The sequence below is a fragment of the Bos indicus genome, chromosome 19, assembly GCF_029378745.1.
Source record: "Bos indicus isolate NIAB-ARS_2022 breed Sahiwal x Tharparkar chromosome 19, NIAB-ARS_B.indTharparkar_mat_pri_1.0, whole genome shotgun sequence".
Taxonomy (NCBI): domain Eukaryota; kingdom Metazoa; phylum Chordata; class Mammalia; order Artiodactyla; family Bovidae; genus Bos; species Bos indicus.
Window position 1 is genome coordinate 42,288,403 of NC_091778.1, and position 22,344 is coordinate 42,310,746.

General features: G+C 40.4%; 1 protein-coding gene across 1 annotated transcript; it reads right to left on the minus strand.

The window, feature by feature from the left end:
• Positions 1-4,082: 4,082 nt before the first annotated feature.
• Positions 4,083-14,032, minus strand: KRT20 (keratin 20). Its single transcript, XM_019980651.2, has 8 exons — positions 13,600-14,032; positions 10,922-11,004; positions 9,164-9,320; positions 8,665-8,826; positions 8,359-8,484; positions 6,330-6,550; positions 5,365-5,396; positions 4,083-4,858 (listed from the first exon to the last, which is right to left on the minus strand). Exons 1-8 carry the CDS (start codon positions 13,921-13,923, stop codon positions 4,761-4,763), a joined length of 1,203 nt encoding a protein of 400 aa, XP_019836210.2. The 5' UTR covers positions 13,924-14,032; the 3' UTR covers positions 4,083-4,760.
• Positions 14,033-22,344: the final 8,312 nt, after the last annotated feature.

Sequence of the window (22,344 nt, forward strand, 5' to 3'; positions counted from 1 at the left end):
TATATATTATCCTAGACTGAAAGCTTCTCAGGTGAGGACTATAGCTAATTCATTTTGTATCCTGACTCTTAGCCTGGTGTTTGCTAAACTTCATTCTTGCATACTTAGTTATTGCACTTGAAAGAACTTAATCCTTAATATATTTGAATCTGTCATTTAAAATTTATTTCACTTGAAAAAGACTTTGCTCTAATTTACTGGTATGCTTTGACCAAGATTTATTCTCAATCCAATTGTGAATGGGGAGCAACTTCAGAAGTGGAAAAGAGAAATATTTCTTCTTCAGTGGATTTTTTTTTTAATAGGGGGAGGGAGGGCTAAGGTAAATAATTAGGCCTCTATTTTAGAGATTTTTTTTTTCTTTGGCTACACAGCATAGCATGTGGGGTCAGGGTTTCTTGACCAGGGATCAAACCCACATCCCCTGCACTGGCAATGCAGAGTCTCAACCACTCCCTCAATTCCCATCAGGGAATTTCATATTTTAGAGTTTTTAGAAGTGCAAGTAACTTTTCTGACAGCTGTAAAAATATAGGAAGGTGGAAATGTATAAAATGGGGCTGTTGGCAAAATGAGGCCCAGGGGAAAATGACTACAACCAGGGTGAACTGTTCAAAGGAATTATGTCTCCATTTTCTGGTAGAGTTTAGGGAATATTCAACATAAGAACTATTATTGACACGGCATTTGTAAATCTTTAGACTTTATTAAGTAGAACGTGTGCTCATCTTATGTCAGATTGGTGAGTTTCCTGGTCTCTGACTGCAGAATCTCCTCCTGAGTTCTTTCTCTTAAAGACAGACCTTTCACTTTGTGCAATTCAGGATCACTTGGTCCGTAACAGCTTTTCTTTTTGCTTTGAATAACATTTTATCTGATCAATGAGTGAAAGAATATTGAATTACTGATATAGAATGCTTTGCTTTTGAGATGAGGATGAACAAGATCCTAGTGGTCATGATTGAGGTTGGTTTCTGGACTTCAGAGCTCAGTGGTTCTCAAAAGCAGGGGAGGATTGTACGTGGTAAGAAAGAAAAGCAGGAAGATAAAATAATACCCTGGTAAGGTGAATGTTGGAAGTGAGTCTAGGAGAGAAAAGGGAGATTAAAAAAATAGAGATCACTGAAAGTGAAAGTTGCTCAGTCATGTCCAACACTTTGTGACCCCATGGACTATACTGTCTATGGAATTCTCTTGGCCAGAATACTGGAGTGGGTAGCAGTTCCCTTCTCCAGGGGATCTTCCCAACGCAGGGATAGAACCCAGGTCTCCCACATTGCAGGCGGATTCTTTACTGTCTGAGCCATGAGGGGAGCCCAAGAATACTGGAGTGGGAAGCCTATCCCTTCTTCAGGGGATCTTCCCGATCCAGGAATCGATCTGGGGTCTCCTGCATTGCAGGCAGATTCTTTACCAGCTGAGATACCAGGGAAGCCCAATGCCTTAAGTTGGAATTGTTGTTTGAGGGTGTAATCAGGTACCTAGAGTCGGACACGACTGAGCGACTTCACTTTCACTTTTCACTTTCATGGGTTGGAGAAGGAAATGGCAACCCACTCCAGTGTTCTTGCCTAGAGAATCCCAGGGACGGGGAAGCCTGCTGGGCTGCCGTCTATGGGGTCACACAGAGTCAGACACGACTCAAGTGACTTAGCAGCAGCAGCAGCAGTAGCAGCAGCAATCAGGTACCTGAGATCACTCCCAAGTGAGAGTGAGAGCAGAGGGTATCCTCAGGTAAAGTTTTGATTTCATATCATTTCATTTTTTTTCTTTTTATATGTTGTAATGACTCTGTGTGGAAATAATTCCCAAAGCCCAGGAAAAAAAAAAATGTTCTCTCCACCCTAACTTCACTTCTAGGGATTCTCTCTGCATTGGGTAGCTCCATGTCTGCACTGATAATCTCATATAAAGTCACAAAACACATTGATGGTGATTCTAATGTATGATAAAGAAACCTGTATTTACTGACTACGAACCTACTCTGGATCTGTATGTCTGTCAGAAATTGGATTGTCCTGTTCTGGTTCTTAGCTCCTGTAAGAAGTATATAGATAGATACAGAGGTTAATGCTTAACTTTCACACAGTTGCTACTGGCAGAACTGGAGATAGAACCATCTGGTTCCACGAGTATGTATGGTCTCATCTACTTTCTTTGAAAGATTACTTGGAAGAAACGAGTTAGACCAAAAGGCAAGGATTGATCTTCATTTTTTTATGACAAGATTGAGTCAAAAATAATAGTCCCACCTCTTTTTTAACAGAGCATCATTATTGTCATATGACAATGGCCATGTGTAGTGAATTTCAAAAGCATCTCCTGTAAGTTTTTTATTAGTTAGACTCCCAATGTCAGATATTTGTATGTTAGAGCTTCAGACTCTTCTGGAACATGTCTCAGGATGTGAAAAAGAATTCACTTCTAAATATTCTTAACATCTTTAAAAGCAATTTACTAACTGAGGTGACTTGGAAGGAAATTAAGAAATGAGAAAGAAACCTCTTTACTACTTTGAAAAGTAATAGATTGAGAAGGGACGAGAATAATATCTTTTCTGACAAAGGCTGTGCTGAATCAAATCTTGTGTGTGATATAAGCTGGACATTTGTGATAAGCGGATATTGTAAGTGACTGGCTAGTGAAAAATGACAATTAGTAAATGACAAAACAACTAAGGATAGGCATTCATTTCAAGTGTGACTCAGTAAGTGTTTGTCAACGTAATTAGTTGCTGAAAAAGATATGATGACTTTAGACAAACAGCTCTGAGTTCAAACTTGCTCTGTTACTTGGTAACTGTGACTTTGGGAAAGTACTTATTTTGTGTCTTCATATATAATTCTCATTTGTCCTTACGTGTAAAATGGGAATAATATGGTAGGTCAAACCAGGTAAAATTGCTATTTCTGAAGGTCAAAGATGATCATATATTGGCAAGTTCATATGATTCAATCCAATTCCCTCTGCCTCACAGGTAGAAGACTTTCATTGTAAAGATTAAATAGGAAAGGCGTATAAAATGCTGGCACACTGTTTAGCTCATAGGACGTGCTCAGTAAATGGTAGATATTACTATCTTAAGTGGATCACATTATTATTTTCAATATAATAATCACTCAAAATCCTATTTATGAACATGAATATTAAAATTTAAATTTGAGCTATCCATTTGCTAGAATACAATGATAGAGGGAAAATTAATTTTTTCCTGGAAACATTTGCAAGGCAGTTATTACAAAAATGCAAATTCAATGAGATTTAGAATTTAGAAGTCTCACTAGAATACAATATGTGACCTTCTGTATCTGGTGTCTTTCACTTAGTACCATGTTTTTAAGGTTCATCCCTGTTGTAGATGTGTCAGTGCTTCATTCCTTTTTATTGCAGAATACTGTTGTATTGTGGGGCTTTCTCAGAGGCTCAGTGGTAAAGTACCCTCCTGCCAATGCAAGAGACACAGGAGTCAGAGGATTTCATCCCCGGATCGGGAAGATCCCCCGAAGGAAGGCATGGCAACCCACTTCAGTATTTTTGCCTGGAGAATCCTGTAGACAGAGGAGCCTGGTGGGCTACAATCCATAGGGTCACAAAGAGTCAGACATGACTGACGTGACTGAGCATGCAAGCGTTATTCTATTGCTGAGATACACCACATTTTGTGTATCTGTTCATCAGTTGATGGGAGGCATTTGAGTTGTTTCCATTTTGGGGCTGTTACAAATAATGCTGCTATGAACATTTGTATACAAAAGAACACATTGTATGATTCCGTTCATATGAAATGTCCAGATTAGGCAAATCCATAGAGGGAGGAAGTGGATTAGTGGTTTTCAGAGGTTGAGGGGAAGAGAATTGGAGTGACTGCCAAAGGAGCTTCTTTTTGGAGTGATGAAAATGCTCTAAGGTAAGATAGTGGTGATAGCTGCACAACTTTGTGAACATACTAAAGACAGCTGAATTGCATACTTTAAAAGAAGTAATTTTATGGTGTGAATTATACTTCATTAAAACTATTATTAAAAAATAGTGAGAAACATTTAATAACATACAATTACTATGTAAAGAAAGAGAGCACCTGATGATGATTTATGCAGTTTATTATATCATAAGGAGAAGCATTCTGTCTTGAGAAAGGTTTTGCTAATTTTGTTCTTAGTCTATTCCCATTTCAAGCATAATGTACTTCATTCTTATTCTGCTCAGCGTTTATGATTGGAATTTGACTCTCAAATTATTCAGAGCCGAGTTGAGTTTTAAAGACAGCCAAGACAATAAGGGGGGAAGCAAATATAATTTAAAGCTTGCAGAATTATACTGATATTAAAAATTCAGTGAAATTAATCAAGAAATTGACTCAAGAATCCAGGAAACCCTGAAAGGAGATTTTTGCAGTTCAGATTTTGGAAGGTGTTAGAGAGGTTCATTTGTAGTTTGCATAGCCTCCTCTGCTTTGTAAGGTTTAGTAATGATATTAGGTGGTCTATAGCTTGTGATTAATGCATTTTGTGTTAAAGGTGGCAGTAATGATATTTTAAATATCCCAGTGATCATTGGATTTCATTTTTGCAGGCAATTTGCAGCTTCTCTGAGTAAAACATTTATATTCAATTACAGAGACTGGTAAATGGACTCCCCTCTCCCCCCTCTAATCACCAAGAAACATTAATAGTGCTTTCTGATGCCACTTTCTTGAAGGGAGTGAAAGTTATAGCTACATGTCTTTCAAAACCTCAGCAGCATCACTTTCTTCCAGCCCTTCATACACTTTCTTCCACTTCTTTGACTTCAGATGACACAACCTTGCCATCCACTACTTCTTGCACGACTGTCTTAATCTTCTTGGTTTTCTTTATATCTGAATTGAGATTTAAATATGAAATGTTAATTCAGACCCAAGATGCTACTATTTTAGAATACTCAGCTTTAAATTATTATTTTGTATGTATTTCCTTCTTTTAGAAAGGAGTTGAACCCATTCTCTTTCTGAAATGATCTTAAGTCCATTTTCTAAATAAATGCGAAAAATTTTCTACTCTCCCCACTCCCCACAAAAGAAATATGTCATACTGAATTAAGTAAAATGCACATTTTCATCTTGTTTTTCTCTTATAGGATCTTAGGATGTCTCAGGACAGTAATAATAGCCTGGGCTAAGAAAATCACCCCGTCAATGGGAGTGTGAGAAATTTCCCACATGGAGGGTTTCTTTATATGATGTGCCCCATTTTCAGAATCCCTAAGATGATATCTGTTTACTTAAGAGCTGACTTTCCTTTACTTTTCACCAGTGGCAGGTAAGTGGTAAACTACTGAGTGAGAATTCAGTCTTACAGGAAGTGCGTAAGAATTTAGAATACTTACCTTTCTCATCCAGAGTGCTCAACTGATATTCTCTAGTTTTGTTTTTCATTTTTTTAAGAAAAGAAAAAAAAAAGAAAAACAGAAAAATGTGTTATTGCCATTTTGCAAATGAAATGCTCTCCTGCCTGTTCTGCTTAAAAATAAAGTCTGAGTGATGTGTGTTTTACCACTGTTTGTCTCTCCCACCTCCCTTTGCAGTGCTTGCTCCTTCAAGCTGGAGTGTCTTACTTTTTAACTTGAAAAATCCATAGCTTCAGAAATGACTGGTTTAACATACACTAGGGATCTTTAATTACTAGAAGTTTCTGTAATTAAAATAACAAAATTATGAAGGCGGTTTACATCTTGTGTTCCCTTGTTGCCTTTTGTGGGGGTGGTATTTGAAGACAGTTGCTGCTACCGCACTGATGATTCTCAGACTGGTTCCCACAGACCTCTGTGGCCTGTTTTTCAATTCATGATCTTGCAATGAGAACTCTAAAAAGTTATAGTGCTTTCACATGGAACTCTGCTCAGCCTGGATGGGAGGGCAGTTTGGGGGAGAATGGATACATATATATGTATGGCTGAGTCCCTTCGCTGTTCACCTGAAGCGATGACAACATTGTTAATCGGTTATACTCCAATAAAAAATAAAAAGTTTAATAAAAAATTATAGTGCTTTCAATTATGTATTAATCATAAAAATTAACACCAGCATATCTGTATCAGATATGCTTAACCATCTTCTATCTCAGCCCTACAGCATGACCTCAAGTACAAAGGATCAGTATTTTTTTGGGGGGTGTGCATACTAGTTGGTAAATTTTTGTTTTGTTGGTGTTGTTGGTGGGGGTTTGTGTAGTTGTTTTTCAGCTAGGGATTACATTGGTGCTGGGGAAAGAGTTACAGAGTTTAAGGTATGGACATTAAAATAGAATAGCAGATAGACATAGACGCCTATCCTTTGATTCTAAGAGCCTTACTTGACATCTTCTCCTTCCAGAAGACGACGGTAGGTAGCAATTTCCTGCTCAAGCCGGATCTTTATGTCAAGGAGGATATTATATTCATGGATCTGGCGTTCTGTGTCGGTCCGAACCTGCACCAGTTGGCCCTCGAGGGAGTTTAGCCGTGCCTGGATTTTGGCCAAGTGGCTACCATAACGAGCATTGGTCTCCTCTAGTGTACGCTCCAAAGCTTCTTTCTACGAGCACAAGAAAAAGTGGATGTTTCTTATTTGAGGACCTGATTTAAGAGGTGCCTCGATGTTAATTTCTCTTGAGAAGAATTCTTTTATCTAGTCATTGTGGGACTCATGCATATTTCTAGCTTTATCTCTCACTTTTTCCAACTAGGCAGCCTCGGCCAATTAACAGGCATCACTGGCTCCTCAGGTTTTTGTTTGTTTCTTTGAGTTTGCAGTTTGTGGTATATGTATTTTTGTTCTCTGTATTTGCTTCTCCTCACTGTGATTTGTAGTGCCTTTCCATTAGGAAGATCGGACTTGCTAAACCTGTTGATGGTAGGCTTGGTTATATGAGTTTCTTTGGCTAATGAAATGCAAGTGAAACTGACCAATGCATTTATGCGGAGACAGCTTTAAGAGCTATCACATGGTCTAGCTATTGCCCCTTTCCTTCTGGCACAACACTGGCATGTCCCCTTACCCTGGGGTGGAAAAGTCATGGAGCAGAGCTGAAGCCAGCCCATGATGGATGTAGTGTTACAGGGAAGAACAAAATCTGACCACATGTTGGATCTGTTTCTTTTACTTTAACCTTTGCTTCCTGTTGCTTTTTGTTCTCTGTCTTATACATAATGGCCTGCCTCAGGGAACCATGCCTCTCTGCCTGAATGTTAAACCAAAGTGCCTTTGCTTAAGGAAACATCCTTATCCTGTCCACCTGTGGTGGTTTAGACACTAAGTAGTGTCCGACTGTTGCAACTCCATGGACTCTAGCCTGCCAGGCTCCTCTGTCCATGGGATTCTCCAGGCAAGAATACTGGAGTGGGTTGCCATTTCCTTCTCCAGAGGATCTTCCCAACCCAGGGATTAAACCCGGGTCTCCTGCATTACTGGAAGATTCTTTACTGATTTCCCTGGTGGCTCAGATGGTAAAGAGTCTGCCTGCAATATGGGAGACCTGAGTTTGTCTCTGGGTTAGGAAGATTCCCTGGAGAAGGAAATGGTAACCCTCTCCAGTGTTCTTGCCTGGAGAATCCCATGGACAGAGGAGCCTAGCAGGCTACAGTCTATGGGGTTGCAAAGAGTTGAACATGACTGAGCAACTTTACTTTCACTTCTTTACTGACTTAACTACAAGGGAAGCCCTGTCCACCCATATGTAAATGACTACAAGAAAGAAGAAATTAACAGCCTTCCCTAGGCTAAACATTCCGGGAGATATTTGTAAGACTTATGACCTTTTTACTTTGTTTCCTCACCTCCTCCCCATCTCTGTTCTATGAAAGAAACTGGCATCCAGACCCCGGATGAGATGGTTATTTTGAGACATTAGTCTGCCATCTTCTCAGTGTGCCAGCTTTCCAAATAAAGTCTTTATTCCTTGTCTCAACACCTGGACTCTGATTTATTGACTTGTGTGGTGAGTAGAGTGAGCTTGAACTGAGTGACAGTCATTGTAAGCCATTGTGATTTGAAGGTTGTTACCGCAACATAACTCATCATGAGCTGACTGATATCCTAGCCTGGAATGTCTTGACCCCTCTTCTCCAATTAAAAATTGCACCTTACTCTTTCCAGTCTACTTCAAATGCCACTTTTCCTGTGACATCCTCCAACTCTCTTTGGCCTCTGCATTCTTGCAGTGTCTTGTCCTTTACTTTGACTTCTTTCTGTCTTTTCACTATCATCAGTTGTTTGATGTGTTTCCCTGACTGCTCTGCAAAGGGAGGGATTATTTCTTATAGGTATTTGCATTTCCAGAGTTCCTGACACAGGTGCTTAGTAAACACACAGCCCGTGAGAGCTGAACGTTAGATGTGCTTTACCATGTTGAGAAGGGACTGGAGCTCTAGTTCCAGGACCTGGTAGGTGTGTCTCTGCTCTTTTATTTGATCCTTGGTTCCTTTTAACTCTTCAGTGCTCACTGTGACTTGCTGTTGCAGATCATTAATCTAAAGTTCCAAAATGAAAAAAAAAAAAAAAAAGGAATGAAAGAAAGAAAATAAGGAATAAAGGGAGGAAAGAATGGAGGGAGGGGTGGAGGGAGAGAGGAAGGAAGGAAGGAAATGAGTTATCTGTTTTTGGAAGACAGCGTCCTCACGTTTGCTTACCCATTAGAATTATGCTATTACCTGTATCTCAAACTGTTCTTTGGCTTTCTGAAGGTTCTCCTGGGCCATGGCATCATATTTCTGCCTCATTTCATTCATGATGGCACCAAGGTTCAGGCTTGGAGGAGCATCCACCTCTACATTTACATTATTGCCCAGATGAGCGCGTAGGCTCCTCACTTCCTACAGGGGTGAAAATTCTGATTGATTATAGTCTGAAGTACATTCTCAGATGAGGCTATGCAGAAAAGACATAGTAAATCTTAAGGCTTCTTTCCTTGGGGATGAGTAATAGAGAAATAAAACAACTTAGCTAAGGCTTATTATGGTCCAGAGACTGCTCCAAGTCATTCAAACCTGGCAGCAGCCATATTGAAAAGATGTTAAGGCTCATATCAATCTCATTGTCATCTTTTTCACCACCACCACAATCACCACATCTTCCTCTTTTTCCTCCTCCTCCTCACTATTATTAGAGCCATTCTATCATTTCCAATGCTGCTTCTGAATATTTTCTCACCTCCTCATGTTCTTTTTGGAGGAGACGCAGGTCTTTAGTCAGCTCTTCAATTTGAATCTCCAAGTCTGCCTTCGTTAGAGTTAACTCATCAAAGACCCTTTTCAGGCCATGAAGATCAGCCACCACTGTTTGGCAAATCCCCCGCTCAGCTTCATACCTGTGAATTAAGTAGTATGGAAAGATAATTGAGTTCTTCTTAAGCCATTATAGAAGAGATGATCTTAAAATGATAATAAGATCAATCTTTATGTGGTATAAGAAGAGTTCAATTTCAATACATCATTGTGTCTCTATACATTTTAAAATGTTCTGGAGAACCTTGGGCTCAGATCACTTGCTTTATAGTGTCATCTCTGTGATTTGGAGTAACTGGTAAAATAACCGCTCTGAAATTATTTTTAAAATTTCCTGAATTCTGGAATATATTGTTTTAAAAGTTAAAAAATTGCTCTAATTACTGTGCTAGCAAAAGACTCACATTATTGATATTAAATAATGGTTAGTAGAAACAAACTCACAGACTTAGAGAATGAATTTATGGTTGCCAGGGGTGAAGATAGGGGGAAGGAATAGTTAGGGAGTTTGGAATCGACATGTACATTGCTGTATTTAAAATGGATATCCAACAAGTTCCTACTTGTTGGTTAGCACAGAGAACTCTGCTGAATGTTATGTGGTAGCCTGGATGGGAGGAGAGTTTGGGGGAGAATGGTTATATGTATATGTATGGCTGAATCCCTTTGCTGTCCACCTGAAACCATCATAACATTGTTAATTGGCTACACTCCAATATAAAATAAAAAGTTAACTAAAAAATGGTTAGTTAGATTTACTTAATGAATGCACATGACCAGTTTATTTTTATTACTTTGTAAAAAGATGCATCTAAAGTGAATTATCTTAAAAATTCATGCATTCTCTTCTATGATCTTATATATTCCCATTTTTATTAAAATAGTAAGCTTAAAGAAGTGATAATGCAATGAGACTCCCAGATGCTGAGTGGAATTAATGAACTTTTACTGCTTTAATTTCCAGATCTGCTTTCTCATTTCTTTCTTTTTGATCCCTTATAGCATTATAATGCTGTGCTTTTAAACCACCAAAGACTCTTCATTGCCAATGTGTTGTACAAATTCAGGATGAGGAAGCCCTAGTGTGGAAGCAGTTAAGAGGAACAGCTCTGATCGCATGTAATGTGATGTGAGAAAGTGAACACAAATTGAACTGCTTTAATCCACCTGGTTCTTTGGTTGGTCAGACCTTACTGTAAAACACTGTCAAACAGGAAGGATTAAGAGCCACCCCTGGAACTTCGGTCATTTACTTGAAGGAACATGGATGACTCAGAGAATCACTAAGTGTAGATAAATGACTCGCTAGATAACAAAAGGGTACAGGCAGAAGGGAAGTTGTAAACTGCCTTCCTATTACTCCAAAGAGCAGAATTAGTTTCAGTAGGTGAAAAGGTAGAACTAAAAAAGAATGTTCTAGCAATCAGAGCTGACCAAGGAGAACAGTAGTAATTACTAGAGGTGTTCATTTACACTCTGGGTGACCGTATCTTAGGACTACTGGGGGAGAAGTCCAGTCCTGATGATAGATCAGAAAGCTTCTAACACCCTTTTAACTCCAAGGTTCTGATACTATTCAGTGGGAGCTCCTTTGCCAACAATGCTGTGGGGAGTCAAGTGTCATGAAGGACCACTGAAAGGCCCTTCTTTTCATAAAGTGTCAGTATGGTATCAGAGAACCTACTTCAGCCTGAAGTCCTCCATAGCCAGTTTAGCATTATCGATTTGTAGGACACATCGAGCATTCTGCAGTTGAGCATCTTTAATCTGGAAAATACACCAGAAAGAGTGACATTTTCAACTGGACAGAAGTCTAAAATGATTGAGTTGATCCTCAGATACAGCCTCTCTTGAACTGAAGACGATGTTCATCCCAAGGATTGCCACAGGTTCGATGCACGATACTGGATGCTTGGGGCTGGTGCACTGGGATGACCCAGAGGGATGGTATGGGGAGGGAGGAGGGAGGAGGATTCAGGATGGGGAACACATGTATACCTGTGGCGGATTCATTTTGATATTTGGCAAAACTAATACAATTATGTAAAGTTTAAAAATAAAATAAAAAAGAAAATAGAAAGGAGAAATATTGGGTTGGAGCTTTAACACAATAGATTCATAAAATGCAACTTGAGTCCTGAGGGTTTGGTCAGTTTCCTTATGACTACAAATGAAGAGCTTAGTTCAACTTGAGCCATCAGACCTTACTGAGAGCCTTGTCTTTGTTCCTGCTTAGAACCTTCCTCTTAGCCCCTTTCACTTGGTGAGCTCCTCCCTCCTCTCAGCCTCAACATCATTGCTTCAAGGAAGCCTTCACTGGTTTCCTCAAAACAGAGTTGGATGAACTGCCTGTGCTTTCACAGCCCTACATAGCCCTCCCTTTATCCTTCCATGTGGGACAATGTTGCCTTTGTCCATCTTTGTTTCCCCCTAAATCACATTAGGGCTTTCCTGGTGGCTCAGATGGTAGAGAATCTGCCTGCAATGTGAGAGACCTGAGTTTGATCCCTGGGTTGGGAAGATACCCTGGAGGAGGGCATGGCAACTGACTTCAGTGTTCTTGGCTGGAGAATCAACATGGACAGAGGAGCCTGGTGGGCTACAGTCCATGGGGTCTCAAAGAGTTGGACATGATTGAGCGACTAAGCACAGCACACAAATCACATTATGTTCACCATCATATTCCCCAGTGCCAGCTGCTGCTGCTGCTAAGTTGCTTCAGTCATGTCCGACTCTGTGCGACCCCATAGACGGCAGCCCACCAGGCTTCCCTGTCCCTGGGAATCTCCAGGCAAGAACACTGGAGTGGGTTGCCATTTCCTTCTCCAATGCATGAAAGTAAAAAGTGAAAGTGAAGTCGCTCAGTCGTGTCTGACTCTTAGCGACCCCATGGACTGCAGCCTACCAGGCTCCTCCGTCCACGGGATTTTCCAGGCAAGAGTACCGGAGTGGGGTGCTATTGCCTTCTCCGAGTGCCAGCACTTAGTGCCTATTAAATACTCGCTGAATGAATGCACACTTGCTTTGTGGTGTTAACTTGTGTAGGCACTGGGCATCCCTGATCTTAAGAAGTGGTTACCTAATGGATGAATCCTCTAAGATGCATATAGATCAGAAGTCTGCTTGTAAAAGATGCTACAGAGGCATGTCTCTTTCAGTAGATCTAGTGTAGATCTAGTCCTAGAGAGAGTGGTCTTCCTTCATATACTGGGCCTGCTCAGGTAAACGGAACATTTGGCTGTACCTATGTGTTCAGGATGGCCTGAAATAACTTCATAAACATGAATCATGCGATGGCTAGGGGAGAATGGTTGGCTGATTTTGAATATTTTAGTGAAAGCCTGAGAAAAATGAGCTGTTGGCAGAAGGGCAATTTAAACACCTTTGCCTTCACATCCCCACAGTTCCAGAAATCCCAAAGTAACTTCCTATAGAATCAGAATCAAATTGCACTGATGTTTAATATAATGCAAGAAAAGAGAGACTTGCTGGCAAGTAAGTGGCCTTTGCTCTAAAGAAAGGAATGTTAAGATAGAAATGAAAATGAAAGGAACAATTTTCTTGATTAGATAAGAATTTTAAAACAGAGTAAGTGTTCTGTGTCACATTTGACATCTTCGGTTAGGAGCAAAGTCTTCTTTTATTCCACGCTATTGATAAAATGGAGCACTCCACCTTTCTGGTATGACATGGGAGCAGGTATGATTGCAATAAATTTGAATTGGGGCAATAAAACATTTTATGACTGTTGAAGTGGTTTCTGAACTGCTTGGTGAATGAATGATGATCAGATTATTAAACATTTTAAAAGTATTTAAAAACCCAGATATCATTAAGACCTATGCCCCATCCCCATTACCACCTTGAATCATTTATCATTGAAATTTATGATCCAGTATTCTGACACTTGTGGAGCTTCCCTGGTGGCTCAGACAGTAAAGATTCTGCCTGTAATGCAGGACACTCAGGTTCAATCCCTGGGTTGGGAAGATCCCCTGGAGGAGGGCATATTCATTTGGAGGGCAACCGACTCTAGTATTCTTGCCTTGAGAATCCTATGGACAGAGGAGCCTTGCAGGCTACAGTCCATGGCGTTGCAAAGACTGGGACATAACTGTGTGACTAAGCACGCGTGCACACACACACACACACACACACACACACACAAAGTCATCCTATTTAGTCAGGTTCTCCAGCAGTAAAATATAAAATATAAGACATAAAAATATGCCATTTTTATAGATGTGGCATTTAAGCCTAATTTGCTTTACAGTGCCCATTTGGACCACCCAACATATATGCCCTTCTTGACATATGATACAGCTGGACAGTGGGGAAGAAAGCAGAAGTGTCCTGCCTCACCTGGTCTCGCAGCTCTTTGATTTGTCCCATATATGCACTGTGGTCCCGACCGGTGCTAGGTGTGTTGGTCTCATACCAGTGCTTGATCTGCTGTTCAAGGTGGGAGTTGGACTGCTCCAGTGACCGCACTCTTTCCAGGTAGCTTGCTAGGCGGTCATTTAGGTTCTGCATGGTCATCTTTTCATTGCCAGCAAACAGGTTTCCTCCAGCAGGGTCGCTCCCATAGTTTGCCAAGTGTCTAGACGTCGAGATGCGGGTGCCGTGGCCTCCAGCCCCTCCATACACGCTGGGTGCGACCCCTCTCCTATATATGGAGCTGCTCATGCTGAGCCCAGGGCTTTGGGAGGAGGAACTCAGGCTTCGGTGGAAGCTTCTCTGACTGAAATCCACTGGGGGTTGTAGGAGGAAGCAGCTGTTGTAGCTTCAGGATGGATGGAGCAGAGTCCGTCTCTTGGTCGCGGATGAGCTGACCTTTTATAGAACTCACAGGAGAAACGCCTCCTCCGCTGACATGTCACTTTACAATTGACACCACAATCCACCTTGCCTTGCCTCTTTTCTTTCCCCTTTGTACAGCAATCTGTTTAATACCATTCCAGAAATTACCACTAGAGGCCTTTCTCAGAGGCTTTTTTCAGGAGTGATTTCTTTTTTCAACAGAGGAAACAAAGGGAAACTGGAAAGTATTGTTTTAGCCCTTGCACCTGCCGTGGCACATTTTCTTTCATCCTAACGTCCACATAAAGCATGTTTGCAATCTCCGCAAGTAATTTATCTGAAAAGAAAGATGTGTGTACCTAATAGTAAGTCACACTAGTGACAAAAAACAATGTTTAAAAATGAAAAAAAAAAATCTTTTCTTCTTTTTGCTGAGAGCATTTAAGTTCTACTTTTTAAAAAATAAATTTCAATTATACAGTATAGCATTATCAACTACAGTCACCATGTTTTAAATTAGGTCTTCAGAACTTACTCATTTTACAACTGAAAGTTTGCATCCGTTTACCAACCTCTTCCATTGACCTCATCCCTCCACTCTCCAGCCCCTGGCAACTACTTTTCTACTCTCTTTTCTATGAGTTTGACTTTTTTTTTTTCTTTAAGGTTCCACATGTAAGTGATACCATGCAGCATTTGTCTTTCTTGGCTATTTCACTTAGCACAGTGCCCTCAAGGTCTATCCATGATGTTACATCTTCTTATATTCTTCATTATCCATTCATCCACTGATGGCCACTTAGGTTTTTCCACATCTTGGCTGTTGTGAATAATGCTTCAGTTAACACGAGAGGGCAGATATCCCTGAGACAGTGATTTCATTTCCTTTGAATATATACCCAGAAGTGAAATTTCTGGATCAAAGAGTAGTTCTATTTTTAATTTTTTTGAGGAAACTCCATATTGTTTTACACAGATGCTGTACAAATTTACCAGAGAAGTCAATGGCACCCCACTCCAGTACTCTTGCCTGGAAAATCCCACTGATGGAGGACCCTGGTAGGCTGCAGTCCATGGGGTCACTAAGAGTCGGAAACGACTGAGCGATTTCACTTTCACTTTTCACTTTCATGCATTGGAGAAGGAAATGGCAACCCACTCCAGTGTTCTTGCCTGGAGAATCCTAGGGACGGGGGAGCCTGGTGGGCTGCCGTCTATGGGGTTGCACAGAGTCAGACACGACTGAAGCGACTTAGCAGCAGTAGTACAAATTTACATTCCGTCAATAGTGCACCAGTGTTCTCTTTTCTCCACATCCTCACCAGCACTTGTTATCCTGTCTTTTTGATGATAACTATTCTAATAAGTGTGAGATGATATCTCATTGTGGTTTTGATTTGCATGAGAACAATGGTATTGATAAGTCACTCTTCTGTTCTATGCTTTTTTGGGGGCTAAGTTTATCCTGTTAAAGGGTCATATCTTAGAAGACAATTAAAATACTTCATACAACCACAGAATCTCAAATATTTAAAGCAGGAATAAGAAACTTATACTTTTGGAGATATAATTTAGGGAAATGAATTAAATGAATGTAGGTGGATATATGCAGGTCAGGAAGCAATAGTTAGAACGGGACGTGAAACAATAGACTAGTTCCAAATAGGAAAAGGAGTATGTCAAGGCTGTATATTGTCACCCTGCTTATTTAACTTATATGCAGTGTACATCATGAGAAACGCTGGGCTGGAAGAAGCACAAGCTGGAATCAAGATTGCTGGGAGAAATATCAATAACCTCAGATATGCAGATGACACCACCCTTATGGCAGAAAGTGAAGAGGAACTAAAAAGCCTCTTGATGAAAGTGAAGGAGGAGAGTGAAAAAGTTGGCTTAAAACTCAACATTCAGAAAACTAAGATCATGGCATCTGGTCCCATCACTTCATGGCAAATAGATGGGGGAACAGTGGAAACAGTGTCAGACTTTATTTTTTTGGGCTCCAAAATCACTGCAGATGGTGATTGCAGTCATGAAATTAAAAGACACTTACTCTTTGGAAAGAAAGTTATGACTAGCCTAGATAGCATATTAAAAAGCAGAGATATTACTTTGCCAACAAAGGTCCATCTAGCAAGGCTATGGTTTTTCCAGTGGTCATGTATGGATGTGAGAGTTGGACTGTGAAGAAAGCTGAGCACCGAAGAATTGATGCTTTTGAACTGTGGTGTTGGAGAAGACTCTTGAGAGTCCCTTGGACTGCAAGGCGATCCGACCAGTCCATCCTAAAGGAGACCAGTCCTGGGTGTTCATTGGAAGGACTGAACTGAAGCTGAAACTCCAATACTTTGGCCACCTCATGTCAAGAGTTGACTCATTGGAAAAGACCCTGATGCTGGGAGGGATTGAGGGCAGGAGGAGAAGGGGACAACAGAGGATGAGATAGTTGGATGGCATCACCGACTTGATGCACATGAGTTTGGGTGAACTCCAGGAGTTGGTGATGGACAGGGAGGCCTGGTGTGCTGCGATTCATGGGATCTCGAAGAGTCGGACACGACTGAACTGAACTGAGCGACAAAACTGAACTGAGGTGGATAGATGAAATTGAAGTTCCCCCCACCTCCAGTTGTAATGTCCTAAGACTAAATAAAGAGATTAGCTTTCTCTGTCATTGCCTGGCTTTAGGTCTTCTCTAGAAACTTAGAATAGATACTATTCTAAGTATTTTGCACCTGACCTGGTGAATGGGGAAATCTCTCTCCCTGGGTAAGGTCAGCGTGACACAGTGTGACAGACTCTGTTCCAGCCATCCTAAAGCTACAGCTGTTCCCTCCTAAAATCCTCAGTGGATTTCACCTGCAGAAGCTTCCGCAGAAGCCAGATCTTTCCCACGTCTCCATACTGACAGCATGAGCAGAACAATTCCATGCACAGGAGGGAGTGTGTGTAGTGCCTTGTGGCTACACCCTGCCTGCACAATTGGACTGGAAGCCACTGCAGGTGTGTTGACCTCCATGCTCATTTGAGCTGGGGGTATGTTCTCCCCAGTGGGGATCCGAGGAACGGAATTTGTTTGCTCCATCTCATTCAAACTCCCTGACCAAAAAAATTCATAGCTCCCCTGAAGCATTTAAATTGTTTCCTTCATCACATTAAATGGAAGCGATTGGGAAAATCACAGAAAAATCTTCATTGATTCAATCCTGATCCTTGAGTTGAACTGAGATTTGCATATGATTAAAGCAAGCAAACAAACAAACAAAAAAACCCTAAGAACAGGCACATACAAAGTCCTTGTACATTCTTTCTGAAGATTTTGGAATTTACTTGTATTAGTGGCTTGCTTTTGTTGTTGTTGTTTTTCTCTGAAACCAATAGTTTTTTTACTTTTGAAGTTGAATTTTTTTTTGCAAATATATAAAATAAGATGATACAATATTATTTCTCTCTTATAAACAGTATACTGCATTTGTTTTTGTTGGAGTATAATTGCTTTACCATGTTGTGTTAGTTTCTGCTGTGCAGTGAAGTGAGTCAGCCATATGTGTATGTATATATACAGATACATATATATACACACCCCGCCCCCACCCCCATCCCACCTGTTTAAGGTTATCACAGAGCACCAAGCTGAGCTTCCTATGCTTTATAGCAAGTTCTTACTTTACACATGGTAGTGTTTATACATCAAACATAATCTCTCGGTTCGTCCTGCCCCGCCCCCCTCCATGTCCACATCATGTCATTCTCCTTGTCTGTATCTCTATTCCTGCCCTATAAACAGGTTTATCTGTATCATTTTTCTAGATTCCACATATATGTGTTAATATATATATTTTTTTCCTCTGACTTACTTAACTCTGTTATGACAAACTCTAGGTGCATCCACATCTCTATAAATAACCCAATTCCATTCCTTTTTATGACTAAACCCACTCCAGTGATCTTGCCTGGAGAATCCCAGGGATGGGGAGCCTGGTGGGCTGCCGCCTATGGGGTCGCACAGAGTCGGATACGACTGAAGCGACTTAGCAGCAGCAGCAGCAATGCTCCATTATATATATATATATATGTACCACATTTTAATCCATTCATCTGTCATTAGACATTTAGGTTCTTCCTGGAAATGATAAACAGTGCTTCAGTGAACACTGGGGTACATGTATCACCTTGAATTATGGTTTTCTCAGGGTATATGCCTAGTAGTGGGATTGCTGGGTCATATATTTTAAAATAATACTATGTATTAGACTTCACTTCAGTTATGAAAGTAAACATTATAAGACCAAGTTAAACCTATTTCATGCACTTTATGGTATATGTATGGACAGTTCTTACTTACATTTTTATCCACTCAAATATGCATCAGTCAACACTCACTGAGAGTTCACCGAAAATGACTGTATACTCTATTTATTATAGAGCTGAAAATGACCCTGTACATGGATGTCCCAGCTAAAATCTGCAATGAGGAACTTTCTATAAACTCATGAACTGGGTTCTTTTTATATATGTGTATTCGCACAAATAATGTGGTTTTTTGTTGTTGTTTCATGAGGGAAAGGGTTGTTTGACTGCAGTCACTGGGACAGTGTACTGTTTAAATTGTACAAGTTTTTCCCTGAGTTAGTTTCAGCTAAGAGTTTCATATACTAGCATATGTGATAAAAGTAGACAGACACATTATTTAAATCTAGTTTTATAATTAGAAAGGAATTCCTTTATATTTAAGGAATATAAAGTGCAGTTGTTAAACATGAAAATTTTGTTCTCTTCCTTATGACTGGAAGCAACTTAGTTTAAGTGAAAGAGTTAAAATCTCACGAAAATTATTAAAATAATTTTTAATTTTTTGGAGAAATAACTTTGTCTATGTGTTATTCCACAGATTTTTGGCTAGTATTTATAAGTTTTTGAGACTTTACCTTTAAATTAAAATATGATACAGTAGGGTTATTAATATGGGTTCAGTTACCCAACCTACTTGTTTGTTGCAGTAGAAAAAATCATATTTAGAAGATTTCCACATGTTTGTGTAAGGACAGGAGAATTTGCTGTCTCTACTACACCAAGTTTTATGCTTTATATTGGCAGATTATTATATCTTATAATGCGACCATAGGAAATCAGTCTAGTATTTCACAACAATTAATTTTTCTGAATTATACTTAAGGACTAGATACAGATCCTATTAACTCTTCTTAATATACAAATCATGAGTTTACAGCCCTTGATTTTCCAGTCTGTTGCATGACTGTATCTGTAAATAAATATTTTTAAGATCCCAACTTTCTCGTAACTAATAGGAAGTAAAGTGCGTTTTGCCCTCTGAGATAGACTTTGCTAAGGGCGTTAATGATTAATATTTAATTATGGCTGATAATTTGGCAAGCTGTCATAAGTGCTATAGTTTCCAGAGGACTTTCAATTTTTTTTCCCATTATGGAGAAGCTGATGGGAAACCCTGATGTCTACAAATACCGAAATTTCAGAGTCTGCAATTTCGGAGAGGTGTGTTGGTGGAGGGGGGAAGATGGAGACGTTCCCAGACCTCTCAGCTGGGATGCCTGCTCTCACTGGTTGAGAAGGATGACATATAGGAACTGTGGGTATTTGTAGACATTGTGGTTCTAGACGCCACACAGAGTTAAGTCAGGAAAAAACCTGACCTTTGCGCTCGATGTACTTACTGAATTAGTTACAAGTCAAATGTTATGATGTCTTCAATTTTCTTCAAAATAATGAGAGAGAGAAAGAGGTTGGGCATATAGATGAAAGATGTTTGGGTATGACTTATTTGTTGAAGCTGGGAAGTGGATGTGTGGGGATTTATTACACTGTTCTAACTACTCTGGCATTTGTTTGAAAATTTCTCTAGTGAAACATTTTGAGATACTGATGTAATAAACTTACATTGTTGTATTTTACACAGTTAATCACTCATATTCAAGTTTTTTTTTTTTTAACAAGCCGCAAATGGGCTTTTTGGTTTTGTTTTTAAAAAATCTTTTTATTTTATATTGGAGTATAGCTGATTAAAATGTTGTGATGGTTTCAGGTGGACAACAAAGGGACTGAGCCATACGTATACATGTGTCCCTTCTCCCCCAGAGTGCTCTCCCATCCAGACTGCCACATAACACTGAGCAGAGTTCCCTGGGCTATACAGTAGGACCTGGCTCATTATCTATTTTAAATATAGCAGTGTGTGCATGTCGATCCCAAACTCCCTAACTATCCTTTCCCCCCCGTCCTCCCCATCCTGGAAACCATAAGTTCATTCTCTAAGTCCATGAGTCTCTAAGTCTATTTGTATCATTTCTTTTTTGATTCCACGCATAAGATATGTCACATGATAGTCTTTCTTCTCTGTATGACTTGCTTCACTCAGTATGACAATCTCTAAGTCCGTCCATGTTGCTAAAAAATGGCATTACTTCATTCTTTTCAATGGCTGAGTAATATTCCCCTGTATATATGTACCGTATCTTCTTTATCCATTCCTCTGTCTATGGACGCTTCAGTTGCTTCCGTGTCTTGGCTATTGTAAACAGTGCTGCAATGAACATTGGGGTGCATATATACTTTCGGATCATGTTTTTCTCTAGATATATGCCCAGAAGTGGGATTATTAGATCATGTGGTAGCTCTATTTTCAGTTGTTTAAGAAGCCTCCATTCTGTTCTCCGTAGAGGCTGTATCAGTTTACATTTCCACCAACAATGTAGGAGGGTTCCCTCCCCATATCGGGTTTTTTTGATTTGTACTTATTTGGCGATCCTGCCCTGCTGCGCTTCAGTGAGGTATTGTCTCACAGTGGGTCAAACCTCCTAGGCACTCAAATGAATAGAAGTGCTGACGCCCGCCTTGGAGGAGAGGAGAAGCGTTTGCCAATATGGAGAGGCTCTTCTTGCACTGACTGCTGTTTCTGCTAGTCATGTTAAGAAAGTGAAAGAGTTGCTATCCAGGATTCATGTCATGGAGTACGGCAGACAGGATACATCGAATGCCCCTCTCCCAAATGTTTTCATGGAAAACTAAAGTGCATTATACTGTTTCCGCCCTACCCTTCATCCTTTCCCCCTCTCCTCTCTTTCCTCCTTCCCTCCCCTTTCCTTCTTTCCTCCCTACCTCCCTTCCCCCTCATTCCCTCCTTTCCTTTATCTATTTATTTTTCCAAGCCTATTAAAGACATGTTATGAAGGGAAAGATTTTTCAGAGATCAAACAGAAAATGCAAATAAGAACCTTAGGGGAGATGTAAGTGAGGAAGTTGTCTTGCACTCTGTGGGTTTCTGCTCAGTCATAGAGATACCATTTCCTTGATGATATCTGTAAAAGCACAGGAGAGACAGAGTCCGACACCTGCCTAAAGTGGGAATACTAACAGGGAACATCCATGTAAACCCAGTATCCTGAAGTGGGTACTTGTTTTGTATTGGCCCAAGAGAAATCCCAACAAAATTCCTCCCAAAACAGAGGAATAATTTGTTCCCAGGACAAATTCCAGCTTCTGTCCTTAGACTCACATTTACATTATTGATGGTTTAAAAATAGCACCTTAGAACTTCCCTGGTGGCATGGTGGATAGGAAGCCACGTGCGAATGCAGGGACACGGATTCGATCCCTGGTCTGGGAAGATTCCGCATTCCTTGGAGCAACTAAGCCCTCAAGCCACAACCACTGAGCCTGCGTGCCACGACTTCTGAAACCTGCTCGCCTAGAGCCTGTGCTCTGCAACAAGAGAAGCCGCTGCAACGAGGAGCCTGTCCACTGCAGTGAAGAGTAGCCTCTGCTCGCTGCAGCTAGAGAAAGCCCGTGCACAGCAAGAAGACCCAGTGCGACCAAATATAAATAAGTAAATAAAAATGTAACAGCTTAGTTCCTGCTGCTTACATCAGTGGTTCATCATTGTTGAGGTCTACTCTCAAAACACCTATCCACGAATGCACATCTGATTATTTCACTTCCCTGAACAACACTTGGCACTTATGTGGTCAAGTCCAATACACAGCTCTCCAAGACCAAGCCCTTTGCCTACCTTTCTAGAGTCCCCTTCTCACCCCTTCATGCCTCAAACTCTACTCTTCAATAACACACCCCCCAATACTCCTCTATTCGATCATTTTGCACACACTATTCCCTTCCCTTTTTCTGGGTGTCCTTTCTTCCAGCTTTCTTTCTTCATCCCTGTGCTCCCCAATTCCTTTCTTTCCAGGACTGCTTAGGACTCCCCTGGTTTTAACACTGGAAGTCTCGCTTCCCAGAAAACCTGTCACACTTAGGCAAACAAAGACAGCTGGT